Source organism: Sylvia atricapilla, chromosome 12 (genome assembly GCF_009819655.1).
Source record: "Sylvia atricapilla isolate bSylAtr1 chromosome 12, bSylAtr1.pri, whole genome shotgun sequence".
NCBI classification, from domain to species: domain Eukaryota; kingdom Metazoa; phylum Chordata; class Aves; order Passeriformes; family Sylviidae; genus Sylvia; species Sylvia atricapilla.
Genome location: NC_089151.1, coordinates 2455668 through 2474944, shown reverse-complemented (window position 1 = coordinate 2474944; position 19277 = coordinate 2455668). Strand labels below are relative to the sequence as shown.

The 19277-nt window shown below is 49.8% G+C and overlaps 2 protein-coding genes across 2 annotated transcripts in view; one reads left to right on the top strand and one right to left on the bottom strand.

Moving 5' to 3' along the window:
- Positions 1-207: 207 nt before the first annotated feature.
- Positions 208-8515, top strand: MAP1LC3B (microtubule associated protein 1 light chain 3 beta). The gene is made up of 4 exons (XM_066327507.1): positions 208-363; positions 2817-2872; positions 5111-5217; positions 7051-8515. The coding sequence occupies exons 1-4, from the start codon at positions 324-326 to the stop codon at positions 7223-7225; spliced, it is 378 nt and encodes a 125-aa protein (XP_066183604.1). The 5' UTR covers positions 208-323; the 3' UTR covers positions 7226-8515.
- Positions 8516-12071: 3556 nt separating this feature from the next.
- Positions 12072-19277, bottom strand: part of ZCCHC14 (zinc finger CCHC-type containing 14) — a 46436-nt gene continuing 39230 nt past the window's right edge. The window contains exons 8-13 of the mRNA XM_066327485.1: positions 18969-19242; positions 17607-17698; positions 16481-16608; positions 15657-15797; positions 14124-15587; positions 12072-12768 (exon numbers count right to left, since the gene is read on the bottom strand). Of these exons, the coding sequence (XP_066183582.1) occupies positions 12713-12768; positions 14124-15587; positions 15657-15797; positions 16481-16608; positions 17607-17698; positions 18969-19242 (2155 nt within the window). The 3' untranslated portion in view covers positions 12072-12712. The remainder of the gene's footprint in view (positions 12769-14123; positions 15588-15656; positions 15798-16480; positions 16609-17606; positions 17699-18968; positions 19243-19277) is intronic.

The following is a 19277-nucleotide window of genomic DNA, read 5'->3' as shown; positions in this document are numbered from 1 at the left end:
CCAAACTGCCCATGGCTGTCACTGAGGAGAACACTGCCCACCACCGAGGCGGCCACGCCCGTGTACGGCCGAGCGGGAACACGGCCGGATCACGGCGCCCCCCGCACAGCACCGGGGCCGTGTGTCCCTGTGTGTCCCTGAGGCGGCCACGGCCGCGCTGCCCGGGGCCACACTCAAGATGGCGGCGGGGCGGGCCCGCGGTGACGCCGGGTCAGCTGACGGCGGGCGGCCGCGGCGGCGCGGGGGGCGGGCGCCGGCACTCGGAGGTGTCCGCCGCCGCTGCCGCACAGCCGCCGCCGGGCCCGGGCCGAGCCGCCGCCGCCATGCCCTCGGAGAAGAGCTTCAAGCAGCGCCGCACCTTCGGTGAGCTCCCCGGGGAGGGACGCGGCGGGGTGAGGCCCGCCGGAGCTCCCGGCCCGGCCGCGGGGTGCGGTGGGGGCATTGCCGGTGAGGGGAGGGGGCCGATGGCGGTGGGAGTGAGGAGATCCCCGGGCGGCTCCTGCTGGCGGGAGGAGCGGGCCCGGGGCTGTGCCGGTGTCCGGGGCTGCTCGGGAGTGAAAGCCCGGCCCGTGCTCCGGGTTGTTTACCGCGGCCATTCGGGACAGGGGGGTCTGTGCGGTGGCAGCTGTGCTGTGCCCCGGGCGAGCTCTGGCAGAGGGGCTTTGAGGTGAGGAGATCTCTCCATGGCATCATCCATTATGGACTGCAAAAGCTCCCAGGAGCCTGGAAACATCCTCGGCGTGTGTGCCAGGAGCTGGGCCTGCCCTTCGCTCCGCTGTCTGCTCGGTGTCCGGCGGCCTGTGCGCCGGTGGCAGCGGAATGAAAGCTCCTCTGGCCGCCGGTGCCTGGAGCGGGGAGAGGAATCCTCCACCCGGGCAGCCAGCGCTGAACTGCGCCTTCGTGGCTCCTGCCCCTTGTTCGGCTGTTGCAAACTAGCATGGAAAAGAGCTGTGTAATAATGATGGCTGGGAAAATGAGATTAGTCCCTTTGGAGAAGGAAGAGGCTGGCTAGAGCCGTGCTTGTGTGTGTGTGTGCTCAGGAAGGAGCAGTCAAAGGGCTCGGGATCTCTCTGCCCGTGTGTGTCAGAGCTGCGAGGGTAACACGAACTGGCAGCGTAACCTATTTCTGCATGAACTATAAAATCCCGGACGGGAGATGGAATTGGTGGAAGTAATTGATCCAGATTTTCCTTTCTTCCTGCCTTTGGGTTAAAGTCAAGCTGCTTAAGGGAGCTTTGTGATGTGCCCACCCTTGCCTTCGCTGTTGTGGTAGATGTAAGCTGGTGGCTGCAGTGAAGCGGGGAGGATGTTGATCTGACAAAAGTCTGTGTTTATTCCCACCCTTTTTCTCGGAGCCTTCCAAAACTGTTGTTGACCCCATCGCCTGTCAGCAGCCTCTGCTGCAGGTATTAAGTTCAGCTAGGATGGCAGCCAAGCAGTTGCCACTGCAACTACTGTCGTCAGAGAACAGTGTTTATCTGTGCCTGACTGGGGCCTGATTTTGAACATGCCACACACAATAATCTCCACGATTTGCCCGCTTTATGTTCCTTCTCCTCCGGGGAGTTGTGCTGGATAACCACTGCTGCCAACAAAACCTGTTCCTGCTCCAAAGTTAGCGCTTGCCAGGTGGATGTTTGGTCTCGCTCTCTCCGCGTATCTTTTGTGTTTCTGGTTAATTTTAAAAAGTATTTTAACGAGGTGCGACTCTGTGCCCTTGAACGGGCCGTGGGGATGGGGATGTTGGGGTGGCTCTCGGGTGAAGGCTTGGCGTGCTCCTTGCCTGAGTTTGCGCTTGATTCACCTGCAGCTTCACACGGTGATTCACGGCAGCTGCATTCCTTGCCGGCCTCGTGGGGAGGATGTATTCCAGGGAATAAACACGGACTAAACCGAGGGATGTTATTGCTCAGTGTCCTGCCATTAGCATTCCGGAGAGGAGCTGGCCTAAGTGCTCCTGTCCCTAGGCAAGTGTGTGTTCAAGGCTTGATTCAACATTAAATCATCTCTCTCGGAGCTGTTTGGCAGCCGAAAACAGCCTGGAAAGCGCCGTCCTGCTGAACAGCAGAGGGGTTAAAATTGAGCTCAGTGAATCTGAAAGTAGGCAGGGGACAACACGGATGAGACAGCCCCTGAAAACAACCGGGCTGTTTACTCTGCCTCGTGTACTTTAGCCCGGCTCATGATATCTGTTCTATTAATATTGCTCTCTGAGGAGAGGTGAACTTTATCCTGAAAACTGGGCACGGAGAGTGGCAAAAAGTGCGGGTCCTGCAGTGCCTCCAGCGGCTCCTGCAACAATGGGCGCGGCCGAGTCAAAATAAAACCTGGAATTCGGTAACGTGAGAGCTCAAGGAAAGCTGATGCTGCCAGGCTTGGGCCAGTCCCGGGGCTCAAATAATTGTTGACCATTTCCTCTTCTGGGAGCTGACAGAAATAGCACCGGGTGGTTAGTTTTTGTTAACTGGGGGGGGGGGTGTAATTTGAGGCTTTTTAACTGTGTGAGGTTAAATGTGTGCTTCAGTGGGCAGAAAGTGAAGGGGTGTGGGGAGGACAGGATGTCCTTTAACACTTTCTAGGAGTGCCAGGCAGGTGCACACAGCGCTTGTCACCTTGGGTTAAGGAGCAGGGGATCAGCTGTCACAGGAGAGGCTGTGCTCCTGAACAGTGCTGGCCCATTTGGAAATTGCTTTGCCTGAATTTCCTCTTCTGGCTTTTCCTGACACGTGGTCCCTCTCTTCAGCGGTGGAGAAATAAGGAAATAAGGCATTAATGGTGAATGTTTAAACAGATTTTTTTTTTTTAATCCCATCCAGAACAAAGAGTGGAAGATGTACGACTGATTCGGGATCAGCATCCCACTAAAATACCAGTAAGTCAAATTCTTTTATTTTTTTTTCCTTCAGTGTCCAGTCTCGTGTTTAGAAACCTGTGGAAGAGCTGTCCCAATGAAAATGTGGCTGTTCAGGGTGGCTGAGCCTGGATTTCAGCAGCAGCCTCACAGTTGGTGTGGTGTGGAACAAGGTGCTCTCAGGGGCTGGAGGATGTGGTGTTTCCGGAGTTCTGCAGTTGTGTGTTGTAACTCAGGAGAAAACCACGCCCCAGCTCAGCTCTGAGATCCTCCTGAGCACTCAGCTCTTCTCCCTGTGGTTTTCTTCTCCGAATTAAGAGTCTTCAGAGGCTCTCCAAGAAGAGCAGACAGGAGTGTAGGGCCAGATTTGCTCATCAGCCTGTGCTGAGAAGGGCAGAAATGCTTTTCTCCTGGGAAAGCCTGTGCTTAGGTCTCCAGGAATGCTGCTGGGCTGTCCAGCTCACTTTGGATATCCCCCCCTTACCCTGTCACTCTTCAGCTGCTCAGCTCCAAATGCTGCCTGAGTTTGTATTTGATTTTACTTATGGCATCCTCAAAAATGCAGAGAATATCCTACCAGCAAAAGGCATGGATTGTGTTCTGTCACTGGTGAGTTCTTCAGCAGAGGGAACTGAATGGGACCCTCAGCCTTGGGCTCTGTGATGAGATTTGGTGACCCCAGTGTGTGGAAATTCTGCTCTGAACCAACTGTCCCCATTTCCTGAGCAAGTTCACGGACAGAAGCTGCTGTAGAAACAGAAACCGAAAGGTTTTTCAGCTTTCTTTGGGTTTTAAACTCCTTCAGCCTTGGAGCTGCCACTGCTGCTTCCCTGTGCAGCTGGGCAGAGGAACAAGGAATACTTCACAGCAGGGATTTTCTGACTTTTTTGGAATGTTTCATTTTCCCAAAAAGGCGCTTTTCCTTGCTAATCCATTTCCTGACAAATATTGCTTTTTCACTCACCTTTCAGAGACCACTCAGCCATAGTCCCCAAGCTCTGTGACCACAGACTGAAAGCCAGGGATTTATGGCAAAACCTCTCACTTTGAGTCAGCCATGGACAGGTTCCAACCAAAGATTCAGAAGTACCTAAGGAACTTGCTGGAGATGTGGTGATGCAAACTCCCAGCTGAGATCCCTGGAGTCTTGCTGGGCCAGTCGCTGCCTCGTTATTGTCATTAGCAGTTCTGGATGAGATAAGGTGGCAATGTCACACTAGATAACAAATCTAGTGCTGTCAACATCCTCCATTCTTGCTGTTAGAAATACCTACTGCTTATGGCCTGACTGCTTAAAAATAGTGGGGCTTTGTTACCCAGAATGAGCCAGCATTTATTTCAAGTGATGTAAAGCTCTTTCTCTGGTAGAACTCAATCAGCTTCTCTTCACCTGTGCAGCGTTTTAAGATCCAACACAGTGAGCATGGAAAGGATCCAAGGGTTTGGTGTTACGTAGCTCCTGGTGACTGGAAATCAACAAATGCCACATGGCCGTGGAAACAGGAGCACACGAGTGCTGAGATCACTTCTTAAAAGCAGGAACTACCCTCAGTTGCTGGGCAGGGTGTTCCTTAAATTGGGAAATCTGCAGTTTCTCTGTGAATTAAGGGGTTATTACACAGCAGAGTTACCGGTTCCTGAGCGTGCTTGAGGGAATTGTTCTCCTTCATTTGGAAATTGGAGGGTTTATACCCCTTCCAAAGTTGCTTTTCCCTCATGGATTAGAGGAACCCTAGAGTGGAACAGCAGAGTCATCTGGAGTGGTGGTTGTTAAAGAGATGGCCTGACACTGGAGAAATCCCAGTGGAAACTGCTTGAAGACTTCTGTAGCAGCAGAACCCCCTGGTCAGCCACTGCAGTGTGTTAGAGGGAAGGGGGCTTGATCTTCCCTTGGATTTCCTTGTTGCTGGGTAATTCAGTTGTTGCTGGGTTAAAATGGTTGCAGCAAAGGAACCCATTTAAAATTGCACTGCAGCTGTGGATGTGTGCTGTAAAACCCTTGTGTGTTACCCCTCTGTGCAGTGGCTCTTGCAAAGAGAACAGAGAGGCACGTGAAGATAATTGATTCTGCTGCAAACACAGAATTGTTTGGGTTGGAAAAGACCTTTCAGATAATTAAGCCCAACCATGAATTGTTGCTTTTCAGATTGGAAATGTTGCATTGGCAGATGAAAGGAAATGGAGCTGGGAGGGGGGAGATGAGGGCACCAGACACTGTTCCTGCCTTTCACATCTTCTGCTTTTTGTGTTTCTTCTCAGGTGATCATTGAAAGGTACAAGGGAGAGAAGCAGCTTCCAGTTTTGGATAAGACCAAGTTTCTGGTGCCAGACCATGTCAACATGAGCGAGCTCATCAAAATTATCAGGTAGTATTGCTGGGATTCCAGTGTGAACTGATCAACCTGGGACTGTGCTCTGTTAATTCCCCCTCCAGTGCACTTGGGAGGTCTAAATGGAAAATTCACCTAATGAGCACTAGCACAAATCCAGGAGAAAGTGCTTTTCCTTTTGCTCTGCTGGAAAAACCCCACTCTGAAGAGAGCTGGGCTGGTACTCTGCTTCCAAGAGAACATTCCCAGAGCTGTAGGAGGGAGTCTGGGGCTGTGAATTCCTGTGTGACATGGGTCCTTCTGCCCAGGGCTCCAGCTCTTCCTGCTTGGCTATTTTGGGATGCCTCCTCTCTCCTGCCACGGAGTCCCCCCTGGGAGTGGCTCCTCTTCCCACCCACTGGGAAGGGGACTTTGGGCTTGGAGCCAGAGCTCCGTGGGGATGCTCTTGGCATCTTTTGGGAACTGAAGTTTCCCTCAGTGACAGCACTGGGAAACACCAGCTCAGGCCAGAGTGTTTCTGCCCTGGCTGCTTGCTCAGCTTACAGGAAAGGCAGAGGGAAACAGCCTCCAGTGGAAGTTGTGTGGTCAAAAACTGCTCAGTTGTTCTGCTAGAAGTGCATCTCTGCTGGCTCAGCAGCAGGGTTTGATTAGGAAGGCTTCTCCAGTGGTAACTGGGAAGTCAGCAGCAAACCAGAGCTTGTTTTGTGATGGTCAAGCTGCAGCAGGAGCTGCTTCATGGAGGCCACGGGCAGTGGGACTCGTCCAGGGTGTCCAAACAAAAACTGTCACAGGCAAATCCCAGCTCCTACAGGAGGAAAGGCTTTGGAGACAGGAGCTTGGTTGCTTAACTCTTGCAGAAACTCTTCTAGAGTTTCTCAGGAACGTGAAAGGCCCTGGGCAAAAAGGTTAACTGCAGGCTGAAGGATTTTCCCACCTTTTTTCTCTGGCTTTACTGTTAATAAATAACTTGGTACCAGCCAGACTTGGGCCTCAGCCAGCTCCAGTGATGCAGAGCAAAGCCCATCCTTCCCAAACCTTGGAGAGCTGCTGCCCTCCCTCAGCCTGCTGTCTCTGGCTTTGGAAGGGTCCCTGTCCAGGGCTGTGCTTGGGAGCTAAATAAATCCTTGTTTCCAGCTGCTGCTGCCCCTCAGCAGCGAGTGGAAGCAGCAGGAAGCTCTTCTGATCTATTCTTTCCTTGCTTTGGTGGCAGCTCCACACTCCTGAGTGGCTGTTGCTCCCTTGGTTTATCAAGTGGGAAGAGCTGCTCTCTGCAGGAGACAGCTGAGCAGAAACACCCATTTCCCCTGAGCTGGAATGATGAAGGGAAATCCAGCCATCAGCTGTTTGCTGTGCCAGGCAGTTTGGGCAGCCTGTGGCTCCCTGCCCTTCCCACCATGATTCTCCTGGGAGGAGGAGAAGGGAGGGAGAGGCCCCGAGGTTAAACCCAGGCCTGCACACAGCAGGTGACAAAGTGAGTTTAAAACCTGCCCAGGTTTTGCAAGGAGGCTCTGCCTGTCTTTCCCAGTCTTCCCAAGGATCTCTGGGTTTTCATTCCAGTGAGCTGCAAGACAAAGGTCCTGGTTATGCCAGGGGTGCTTCTTCCCTCATTTAATGCCCTTCTGGAGTGCAGCTTTTCCCCTCACTGAGGGCTCTGCCAGTGGCTGCACCTGCCTGGATTTAGTGGAGGAATTCAGTGCGGTTTTGAGGGCTGGGTGGGGACATCCAGGGAAAGGTGCCCGTGACAGAGGTTGGATTTTATTGAAATCCTCCCACCGCAAACCATTCCCTGCTTCTCTGCTCTGACCTTGCCGCTGTGGCTGAGGACTGTCCGTTGTCCCTCTGTCCCCGTGTCCCCTCACCCCTCCCCAGGCGACGCCTGCAGCTGAACTCCAACCAGGCCTTCTTCCTGCTGGTGAACGGGCACAGCATGGTGAGCGTGTCCACGCCCATCTCCGAGGTGTACGAGAGCGAGAAGGACGAGGACGGTTTCCTCTACATGGTCTACGCCTCCCAGGAGACCTTTGGAGCGCCAGCTTCTGCCTAGGACACGCCAGAAGCCCTAGCCTAGGATTTGGGTTGACCCTTGGCCATCACCCCCACTCTCCCCCACACACCCCCCAGGGAAAGAACCGGATGTCACCTACGCTCTCAGTCCTTAGCATAGTCTTGCTTTTAGCAGGTGTCTCATCTCACCTTGCCTTGTTTGTGACTATTAAACAGTACAGACGAGCACCTCCAGCTTTGAAACCTGCCCTAATAATACTCCACACAGGCACATTTACAGGTCTGGACGTGACACTTGCAGAGAAAGGGACACTCGATTTACTTTTAACAAGGCACCAGGGAGGAACTAAAGTGTTTCCTGTGAGTTTGCAGGAAAGTCTCCCTACGATTCCTTAAATTTTTTTTTGGTTTTAAATGGGAAGGTTTCTCATGAGAGCAAATGCATTTTAACGTTCCAAAGGGGAGCTTTTTTTTCTTCTGCAGCTCCAATCAGACTCGTGTCAGCGCTGCAGGGAGTTAAGGCAAGTGCTTTGGGGTGAGCTGGGGAAGGACAAACTCTTTGTGTCTCCGGTTTTTTGGGCACCGCACGCTCAGGGGCGGTGCCGGTTTCTGGAATACTCATACCAAACACCACAGCTTTATCGTAGTTTTTAGAAGTGTCTAACTGTAAAAAAATACACACCCGAACAGGTAACACTGAAATAAAAACTCCAGTCTGTTACGAATTCCCAATCCCTGTGTGTTCATCTGAGCTGGCTTCCAGTGATCCGGAGGATCCAGTTGATCCATAGGATCACGCCCTTAGCCCGGAGGAGTCGGGAGAAGCAGCTCAGGGCCGGGAGAGTCGACGAACAAACCATTTGTGGCACGGCTGGAGGCTCGGTGTCCCGGGCGGGGAGCAGGCTGTGCAGAGGGCAGCTCTCCCGCGGGACAAACCTGTGTGTTCTCTAGCGCTGTCCAGCGAGGCGTGGCGGGATCCCCGCGGTGTCACCGCTGTCACCGGCAGCTCGGCTCTGGCGGGGACAGAAGCAATACTCCAGCGCCTGGCACTGCGTCGTGCCTCCTCCACCTCGTACCTCCTCCACTCTTTGCATGCATCTCCTTCCCCCGCCCTTGCCCGTTTTTTATTGTCCTTTTGTGTTTTTACTCCGACGTGAACTTTTCGATGCAGCTTGTTCTCTGTTTAGTTCTGTTCGTGTAAGAACTCGTTTAACTCATAACTGACAACTTGTACTTGTAATTACGACGTGATCGACTGATATTCCTGTACAAATGTTGCTTTTTTAAAATTAATACAGTGCTGATATGGATGGATTACATCCCAACTTAACTCCGGCTCCTGTGGTTATTCTTAGGCATTTTCACAGCGAAATAATTAGGAAGGAATTAAAAATAATTCCCTGCTACTGCCAAGCTGGAGAAGCCCCCACACAACTGAATCCCTTTAAAATGAAAGCCCAATGCCAAGGGATTCTGTTTAACTCTTTATTTTCCATACATTAAATTTACTCAGATAAAAACATTCTAAAAATGTACAATTTAACTTTTAACAAAGTATAATAAAACATAAAAATCCCAATACCAGAATACTTGACATTTACAATTCAAAATCAAATTAGCTGAATATTAAATATTTACAAAACTATTTAAAATATTTATAAAGTTACATGCAGAATTTGTAATACTAGAAGTGATCGAAGTAAAAGAAATGGCTCAAATGGAGCAGGAATTTTTCCTTCATTCCTAATGGAAAGTTATGTCCAAGAGAAGCTGTTAATCTGCACTTGAAAACACACAGGATTTGCTTTCTGCTTCAGTACCAACACAGTTCTTGTGTACATCAGGAAAATCTCAGGGAACAAATGGGTCATTCCAAGGGTTTATTACAAGAGCTGTGGGGCCTCAACCAGCCAAAGTGATTCCTACTCTCACAAACGCTCCGTGACGGGGATTTTTGTCCAAGATTTGCTCACATTCATCCCATTTACAGGTGTTCAGACTAGCCCAAATCCAGCATTCCTGGAGTCCCCCTGGCACAGCTCTGCTCCCCTGCAGGGTTTTGGGAGGAGCCTGGCTCATCCCAGTATTCTCTGCCCGCTGAGGAAATGGGATTTGGGGGATGGCCGAGGCCTGGCGCTGGACTCTTTACTTTGGGAAGTCTGGTGCTTAATTCGCCAAGATTTAATGACCGTGGTATGAAAAGGTTTCACAAAAAGCTGAGTGTGACAGAGCTGGTTTGAGTAAAAACCAGTTTTTATAAACTTAATAATAACAGTTCAAATGTAGTTTCCAATAAAAGTCGAGTAGACCCCTCTGATCAGTGTTTTGGTTCCCTCTCCTCCCTCTCTGCTCTCCCCATTAGGGTCGAGCACAGAATATTTATTAATGCTTAATTTGCAGGGTGAGGAGGAGTTTGCTGGAATTTCCATCCTATTTCGAGTCTTTCCATCATCAAATGGAAAATGCAGCTGGAACTGCACCATCTGCTGCTCCCTCCCCTGGGAAAGGCTCCTCACTGATTCTCCGTGCCCCTGCAGGGAGATGGCTGGGGATTCCCTTCCCTTTTACACTGAAAAATCATTCCCATTCCACAGTGAAATCCATCTAGAGAACTAATTCTTTTTATACTTGCAGGACAAAGATAGGGCTAAATAACATTCTTTTGAAATCTCCATCTTTCCGTGTACAAAAATAGGGTTTAAGAACTGGTTCTTTCAGGCAAGGCAGCTGGAACTCTACTATTCCAACCCAAGCTGCCTTGCTTTTTAGGGGTAAAAAGATGGATTTGTGCCTTTTAAGAAGAGATTAAGGATAATTTTATGGAATTAAGGTGCTCTTGTTGGGACTTACCAACTTTGGTTGTTCTGGGTACAGAGTGGAGGGTGTTCACTGGCAGGTCTGAAGGCTCAGCTCACTCTGGGATTTGGGGAAGGCTCTGAGGTTGCTGCTGGCTCACCAGATTTTCCTCCCGGACACTCGTGTTGCCTCCAGGTCCTTCTGGATTGGATCTTACTCCAAACCCAGACCCAACCGTTCCAAAAGGTCACCCAAATGCAGCCATGAGCCACGTGAAGAAACATCAGCCTTGACTTGACACAAAGGAAACAATCCCAAAGAAAGGAATGAAACAGTTTGCTGGAAACATCAGCCTTAACTCTACACACAGGAAAGGATCCTAAAGAAAGCTCTGGAGAAAGGAATGAAACAATTTGCTGGACAGAAGTTCAGTTTTACAGTCCTTTTGATATGATTTTTTTCTGTGATGAAGATCAGACACAACTGTGTCCAGCCTTGGGCAGTAAAACAAAACACAACTGGTACAGAAATGACTCTTTTTTTTTGCTGCTGCTGCTGTTTTTTGCTGTTTCAAGAAGGTTTTGAACACTCACATGTGTGTTGAAATACAGTTTCTTTAAATACAATTTTAAAATACTGTTTAAAAAAAGTGAAAAAAAAAAACCCCAATAACAACAACAATAATAATAATAATAACACTAAGTTTGGCTTTCAGCACATGTTCCAGGCCACTGGAGAGACCCTCAAAGCTGCAAATAGTAAACATGGAACTGCACGTTTTCCTTGGGCATGATGCAGTGGGACAGACTGTTCCTACCATTGTCTCGAGCTCATTAAGGCAAAGTAAATTGCATTGTCAGTTTTCATCCCTTTAGTGTTGTAGGTCTGAAGGTTGTTCATGGGAACACAGGGAACATCCTCAAACGGGGGCAGAGCCAACAGGGAGCAGGAGCTGGGGACACACAAATCGGGGGGTTCTTATTGCATAGCAACAAAAAGGATCTTTGCTTGTTTGTTTGAACCGTCTGTTCTGCAAATTCCCATTTTGGATCCCTCCCTGGGCCGGGTTTGGTGCTGCCCACCCACATTCCCGAGGCTCTCCCGATGCTGAGGCTGCCCTGGGAGAGATGGGGACCCAGGGATGGCCCCAAATGTCCCTCCCTTCCCTCTGGGCACGGCCTGGGAAGGGCTGAGCTCCCCCCTCACACAGCCCCAGCTCCTGGGGCCGGCTCTGCACAGCTCCAAACCCTCCTGCTCCCAGAGGACTTCCCAAGTCACCGCTACAGATCCTATGGATTCATCCTGCTGTAAGGAACACCTCCAGGTGTAAACAAGGCTTCAGACTTTCAAGGTGTCTCTCAAATTACAGGATGCAAATATCTCTCTGTCAGACACTTTTACAGAGGAGGCCTCACCCATTTAATGCCGTCAAATTCCCGGGGTTGGGGGGGAGCCATGAGGATTAGGATCTTCTTTCAACCAGACAGGACCAAAGTGTTTCAAATTAGCAGTTCGAGATGGGTTTGGCTTCCTCTCGAGTCCTAATTTAGATTTGTCACCCACAAATGATGGACTAAGTAGTTAACACCAAAGCTACTCATCTACAACCTACTGCAACGAAGGAGGCCGACAAGAAATCCTTCCAAGTCTTGATAATAATGAAGTTTTTTACTACCTTTGACATGTTTGACTCCCACCACTCCTGAATCCTGGGGTAGGAGCCAAAGGGTATTTTATATAAAGTAAAGCAAAAGCTTATCAACTCTGCTGCCAGAGTTCTTAGTTTGATTTTTTTTTTCTTTTTTTAAGGATGGATTAAAATTCATTTACAAAAGCAGAATAATAATAAGGTTTCTGTGAAAGAGACCTATATACAGTAACAGGACGTAAAGGTTTTGTGTATTACAGGAAAATATCCTTGAAGCCTTTATGACTCTGGAGTCTCTGGGACTTGGACCCTTGGAAACTAAGTTTATTCCAGTGCTGGGAAGCCAGCACTGGCTAGTAACAGGTGAGACAATGAAGCACGAGTTTGTTTCCAGAAGGAACCGAAACTGCCGTGTGTGTTCTTTTGGAAGGGAAAAAAAAGAGACTTTTTAGGATTTTTATTGTGGAATTAAGTCCCGTAAGCCTGCTGGTGCCAATTTGTAAAGGTTGGAACTTCTTTGCCTCTTGCACTGGTCTCAGAGTGACACTGTCTGCTAAAAGTGCAGAAAGCTTGAAGAGTTTTACATTCTTCTGTAGTGCAATCCTTAAAAATCCCAGAGATTAGTGCCTGATCACTTTTGAAAAAAAGTAGACATTTTACCCAGCCCAGGGGTGCCAATGTCCTTCTGGCCACTCCTACCTTCCACCTCAGAACAGAGCTGCCCTGGAGTCAGGCCTTTCACCTTGGAAAAGTCCCGTTGTGGCAACATTCTCCAGCCAAAAAAAAGTACAGGGGATGTTGTACTTCCAGCAGGAACTGCAGCTGGCCAGCTCCACCATCCATCCATCCATCCATCCATCAGTCCGAGGACACGGAGTCAGGAGTTCCAACAACAAAGCTCCAATTTGGCAATCAGAACTGGCTTGGCTGCACCCCTAAAGCTAGATTTTCTACCTAGTCTAATAAAGTAAAGCACCTTTGGATTAAAAAATACATTAAGCTTAAAGAGCAAGTGGACGTCTCAGTTCTGCAGGTGGATCTCCGTCGCTCTCCATGGCTTGACGGCAGCGTGGTGCCAGAACCTCAGTCTGTGGAGTCCAGGCTTTCCGAGGGAGGGGCGTACTTGAGCCTGAACGTACCTGGGACAGGGACAGGGACACAGGTTACACATCAGGCACCTCTCACAGCTCCCCAAACCAGCCTGCTGCTGCTTACACGTGGAATGGGTGTGTATTGGAGCTTGGGTGGGGATTTAGGGCTGGCAGGATTTTGTTTCGTGGTATCGCAGAATCCCACAATGATTTGGGTGGGAAATGGCATTAAAGACCACCCAGTTCCAACCCTGACACTTTCCACTGTCCCAGGTTGCTCCAAGCCCCATCCAGGCACTTGGGCACTTCCAGGGGCAGCCACAGCTTCCCTGGGCACTTGTGCCAGGGCATCCCCATCCTCACAGGAAGAGTTTCCTCCCAATATCCCATCTAATCCTTCCCTCCTTCAGCTTAAAGCCATTCCCTCTTGTCCTGTCAGTCCATGCCCTCGTAAAAAAATTTGGCAGACTTCAAATGGGAATTTAATGAATGAAATTAAATCCAACTTAAAAAAAACTCAGAGCCTGCTGCATTTTTGAAGTTCTCCCACTCAGGACTGACGAAGCAGCAGCTCTGCTTCCCCCTGGCCACTACCAAAACGTTTGCCACAGGAATTCCACTCAGTATTTGCCTTTTTCCTGCTGTAAATTGCTGCCCAACACCTGACATTAATTTATTGTTGTTAATTTATGTTGAGACCACATAAAAATGAATCCAGGTAAAGGCTACAGACAAGGCACGATGTCAAATGGAACCTCAGTGCTCTTCACTCAGAGTCTGCAATTAGTTTTTTAACCTGTGCCACTCAGAGATTATCTCAACATAAGAGAATCAAAATAAAAAAGCAAAATGAGACTAAGAAGTACTCGTGGTAAAGCAGAATTTCTCTTTTAGCTGTTTCCTGCTTGGAATTAAGGATTCAGCTCTCTCCTGGAGAAGCCTGTGCTGAAAGTGTGTAAGCAACATGTCCTATAAAATAATTACAGCAGCAAACAGGACATTCAGGAGGGTTTGAACACCAATTCTTCATTTAGGTTATTGTGTTGGGCAGGAAGGAAAGAGGAACAGAGATTTCAGTTTCCAGAATTCCAGGGGCACTTGCAATAATAACCAAAGCTGACAAGGCAGAAGCAGCAATTCTGCTGCAACCTGTGCACAGCAGCTCCCCCTTTTCCTTGATATTTCTTCCCTCCCTAAAAAACCGTGTGAACCCCTCATGGAGCACACCTGAGGCCTCACCTGCATCCTCCCGATGGGGCTGCCTAAAACTTACCAACAGCTCAGACCACCAACTTTTAACAAGACAGATTTGACAAGCCAGAGCTTCCAGGATGCCATCAGACCCCAGGGGCAGGCATTAAGGCCCTTCACTCTGTGCGTGTGTGTGTCCCCCAGGACTTTACCTTGCCGGTTGAAATCCATGGGCGGCTGTTTGCAGTCCTGAGCTCTGTGCCCGCTGGCCCCGCAGTTGTAACACGAGAGGTTCCCGTTTTTTTTGTGGCTCGACCCGTTGCCGTTGCCCATCATCCCCTGGGCCTGGTACACCCCTGCAGTGCCCGCCATAAAGTTCTGCATGGGGGGCACAGCGAAGGTGGACTGCCCTGCCATCACCGAGTCGGGGGCCAGGCCGCTGTTGTAAGCCGTGTGCACCACGGGGAACGTGGTGCTGCTGTTGTACTGCTGCGTGTTGATGTAGCCGTTGCTGCACAGGGGGTTGAAGGGCAGGAAAGGGAAAGTAAACATGGAAGGTCCTGAAAAGGGGTGCTGGAAATAGTTGGCGTAGCTGACGGTCATGCCGCTGGAGCCGCAGTTGCCGCTGCAGCCGCAGGAGCTGCACACCATGCAGCCGGGGGGCTGCGGCGGCGGCTGCTGGTGGTGGTGGTGGTGATGGTTCTGGTTGGGGACGGGCACGCTGCCGGCCGAGCCGCCGCCGCCGCCGCCGCTACTGCTGCTGCTGCTGCTGTAGAAGTTGTTGTCGGCGCCGGAGGAGAGCGTGGGGCTGGAGCTGGGCGCGGGGCAGCTGGGCAGGTTGGCCATGGTGGTGAAGGACGGCGACGGGTGGCTGCTGGAGGAGGCCGCGTTGCTGTTGGCGCAGAAGCTGCCCTGCATGGGCGCCACGGGCACGCTGCTCATGGCAGAAAAGGCAACTTTGGTGTTGGCTGTGTACAGAGCAGTCCGGGGGTTGATTATTGCGGGGGACACCGTTATTTGCATATTACTGGAGCAGGAAGTCTGTCCGGCCATGGCGGAGTCGGTGGGAAGAGACGACGACACCAGGAGTTTGATGGGCGGACGAGCCACGTGGAAGACTGTGCTGGACGTCACCGTGGCAGCAGTGCTCGTCTCCACTATGAGTCCTGGCTGCTGGGCTGGTTTGATCACTCTGTCCAGAGTGGAGGCGTGGACGACTTTGGTCCGAGGCCCAAAGTTCATGGTGGACGTGGGGGAGCTGCTCTCTGCGCCCCCCGACAGCACCTGCAAGGGCTGGTGCGGAGAGGACGCGGCCATGACATCCACCACGGCGTTCCCAAAGCCCTTCTCCATCTTTATGCTGCCCCTGGAGCCGGGAGACACTTTGTTCCTCTCTTCCAAAGACAAGAGGGAGTGCACGGAGGATGAGAGCAGCTTCATGTCTGCGGAGCCGCGCTCTGGCTTGTGCACGGAGCCCAGCATGCGGATGGGGGTGATGTGGGAGGCTGCTGGGGACAGCATCTGCATGGGCAGCGCGTGGTGGCCGGCGGGGCCCGAGCCGGAGTCGTTCTGCACGGGCAGCACCTGGGCCGTGGGCCTGGCCGAGCTCGAGGGGAAGTGGTTCAGCAGCATCACCGGCTTCTCCTTGTCCGAGGCGTCCAGGTGGAGCTCCAGGCCTGGGGAGAGAGGAGCTGTGAGCACGGGCCTGGGCAGGGCACGGGGCACGGCTCGGGGGCTCTGCTTACGTCTCTCGTTCTCCTCGGCGCTGTCCGAGCTCTCCTCCCGCGTCTGGATCCCCATGGGGCTGGAGCTGGAGCTGGAGTACTCGGAGGAGCTGCCCTCCCTTGGCAGGGGGTGCGCTGGCTGATCCACGTCCACTCGCAGCTCTGCAGGGACAGGGGACACGGAGGTGAGCGCTGGAATTCTGGAAACTTAAGAGTTTTGGGATATAGTAATATACAAGGAGCAAGATGGAGGATTTAGGGTGTTCTAAGTCCTTCTTCTTCATGGTTTCGGGTGGTTTTTTCTTATTGGGTGAAAGGGAACGTATGGAGGACCTTGGGTGGTCAATTATTGGGTCAAAAGTATAAATAATATAGGTGTCATCTCGTTATTAGGTAATTATTATTTAAAAGAGCATGGAAAGAGTTAGAGGCATTGCCATTTCCTACTTTGCTAGCTAGAACTCACAACTTGTGAGACTACTTTATGTAAGAATTAATAAACATCTGAGTCTGCACATGAAAACTGTGTCCCGTGTATTAATCCCAGCTCTAAGATAAGGAACCTCACAGATGACACTGCCAGCACCTCAGGAGAACGCAGCCATGCTCAGGATTTACAGGGATACATCAGAGCTGGAACAGCCCAATCAGAGCAGCTGCTCATTCCCAGCAGAGCCATGGAAAAAAAAAAAATCACTTTTTATTGCCCCCAATAATCACAGAAATCAGACTTTTTGCCTGCTCCTTGTTAAGCTAACAGCTTTGGGAAGATACAGCTCGGGGAAGCAGCAGCACAGGAATGAGCTGAGCCTTGTGCAGGCACAGCAGTGTCCCTGTCCCCTTACCTGCAGTGTGGTTGCCCCGGATTCCCTGGATAGGCCCCACGTGGGAGGTGGGGGGAACCCTGGCCACCCCACTGCTGCTCACTGAGGAAGGTGTGGAGGGGTTTAGGCACCGTTTCTCTGATTTCTCCCTACAAGGTGATGGAGACAAGCATGAGGAGACACAAACTGGCTACAACCACAAGCACAAATAAATCAGTTTCGGAATGAACCCAAAGCAGACAAAGCCCATTGAACAACCCACTGATGCTGTGCTCGTTTCAAATGGAAACACTTGGAAATCACATCAGTGCTGACCGTAACTGCCAGCCCTTAGGGCTGGACTATCTGCCATCTGATTACAACACTCTGCTCTTATTTGTGCAGGGTAAAACATCACCAAACCCTGACTGAACTCTAAAATTCTATCACACATTATGTCAGCACATCCCAAACCCAGCCCTGCACACCAAACCCAACGAGAAAACAAACACAGTCCCAAGTTCTCCTTTTCCAAACAAACTCTGGAAAAACTAAGACTGGAAAAGTAAAAATGCTGCCAAAGGAGCTCTGATAAATGGGCACAGATTTGGATTCCTAATTGCTTTTTAAGGAACAGCAGGAGCTGCAGAATAAACACCGCCCTGTAAGTGGAGATGCAAAACTCAGGACAATCTGTTGCATCAGTGTCCCCAAAGGGCTGTCACAGCTGCCTGGGGTCACCGTGGGACACTGAGGCAGCTCCCAAAGTAGCTGTGCTCCATCCACAGGGATTGGAGCCAAAAAATTGTCACTTCCTAGGAAAAAATGGCCTGACTTTGGGAGTCCATCCCCTGGGTCTGCAAACCCAACAGCTCCCATCAATGTCAAGGGGATGGGAAGCCCAAATCTTTGCAGTAAGTGTGACACAAGTTTTAAAAAGCCTAAACACAGTATGTGTATTTTGTAGACTGAAAAATTTGGTATCTTTATCACAACCCTGAACACATAGCAGTAAATCAGAAAATACTAAATACTGTTTAGTCATGGAGATAATAATCATCCATATCTCCAGGTGGGAATCATGGCAGGTTTGTGGTCTGGGAAGCAAAAATCACAGTAAAATTTGCATTTTTTGACCTTAAAAGAAGTTCCCCCAGCCTTCACTTACTTCTCCAGCTCTAGTTGGGTCTTGAGCTTCTTCTTTGCTCCCATTGTGAGGGACTCAAACTTATTCAGATCTTCCTCAGTAAGACTCAGAAACTTGGAAAGAAAAAATATGTTTAGTTTTATAACCTGGAATATTCTAATTCTCATTTTCAGTGAAGAGTAATTCCAAAAGTCAACTTCAAGACCGTTTTTAAATTCAAGGAAACTCTCTACTCCAGTTTTCAATTATAGTGTAAAAGGAAAGTGTGGGGGACTGGCATGAAAGAAAAAACACCTGCAGATTTATTTTAATTAGGAGTGTGCTTGTATTAACCAGTCACAATAAAAATGAAATAACTCGTGTACATATTAAAACAGAATGAAATTAAAATAGAATTTGGTGCAATCAGTGAATTTAAAGATCTTAGAAAATCACTCCAGTTTTCCCAGAGTGTCCTTTACCACAGAAGTGCAGTGGAAAATATACACCAATAGTAAATTTAATAATAAAATATAGCAATAGATACAGACATTTACATTATAATGTAATTAAAATGAAAGCCAGTGAAGTATGCATAATAATATTTGTTTTTTAAAAATATGCTGGAATATAGAGTTTTACTACTTTATTAAAGAAAAAAAAAACAAAACACAGTATATTTCCCTTCTTATAATGAAGAAAATGAAATCAGAAGACTCTGGTAAGAGACTGGAATTAAATCCATAAAATATTCCATAACCAGCACAAAGCTCAGGCCAAGCCCTCCTTCCACTGGAGGGCGTTCCAGGCCCAAAGACACAGGACAAGGAATCTCCCACTGGAGCTTGGAAAACGCTCAAAAACCTTGTTTAGATAAAATCCAGCACACACACAGGTGTTAGTTGGGACTCTTACAATGCCAAGACAGAAGTGATGATTTTTCCACAGGAGAATTTTCTGCAGGAAACAAACCTCATGTTCAAATTCATGTCACGAATCTCTGAAAATCTGTTTCTTAAAACGAGGATAACCAAATATTTTGAGGAGAAAAATCAACCAAGAAGCAGAAATGGAGAGAAACCAACATATTTAGGTATCTCCTGCACACAAAGGGATGTCCAGGGAGCCAAGCAGAGCTCCTAAGGCAGCATCCAAGCTGGATCTCCAAGCTTTCCATGAGGAAGCCTGGGAGAAGCAGCAGCTGTTGGACAGCCCCGGACACTAAACACAGAGTGAAAACAGCAAGAAGGTTTTCATCAATTCATTATTGCTTTCAGAAAGTGAAAACCTCCCCAGCACGTGCCAGAAAACTTGTGTGATCCTCAGTGCAGCTGTTCCCAGCCTGGAGAACAGGGAGCTCATTTAAAATCTGTCTGCTTTTCCCCTCTCCATTTCCTGCCTTACCTTTTCCATGGTGAGCTGTTTGAAGACTGGGTAATACTTGTGCAAACGCAGCTTCCTGAGCCAGTCCAGGATGCCGTTTTGCTCCTGTGTCTGAGGGGTCTGAGGGCTGGAAGACATCAGCATGGCTGGGGAGGAGCTTTCCAGCTGGGAGCGATATCCCAGCGAGGAGCCGGAGCCTCCGGAGTGGGAGCAGTGGGGCAGAGACACGGGAGCAGCAGCCGAGTGCTGCACGTGGTTCTGGGAAGACTGAATTCCAGCCACCCCACATATAGGTCTGCAAAAGAGACACAGGGCTGGGGTTAGCACCTT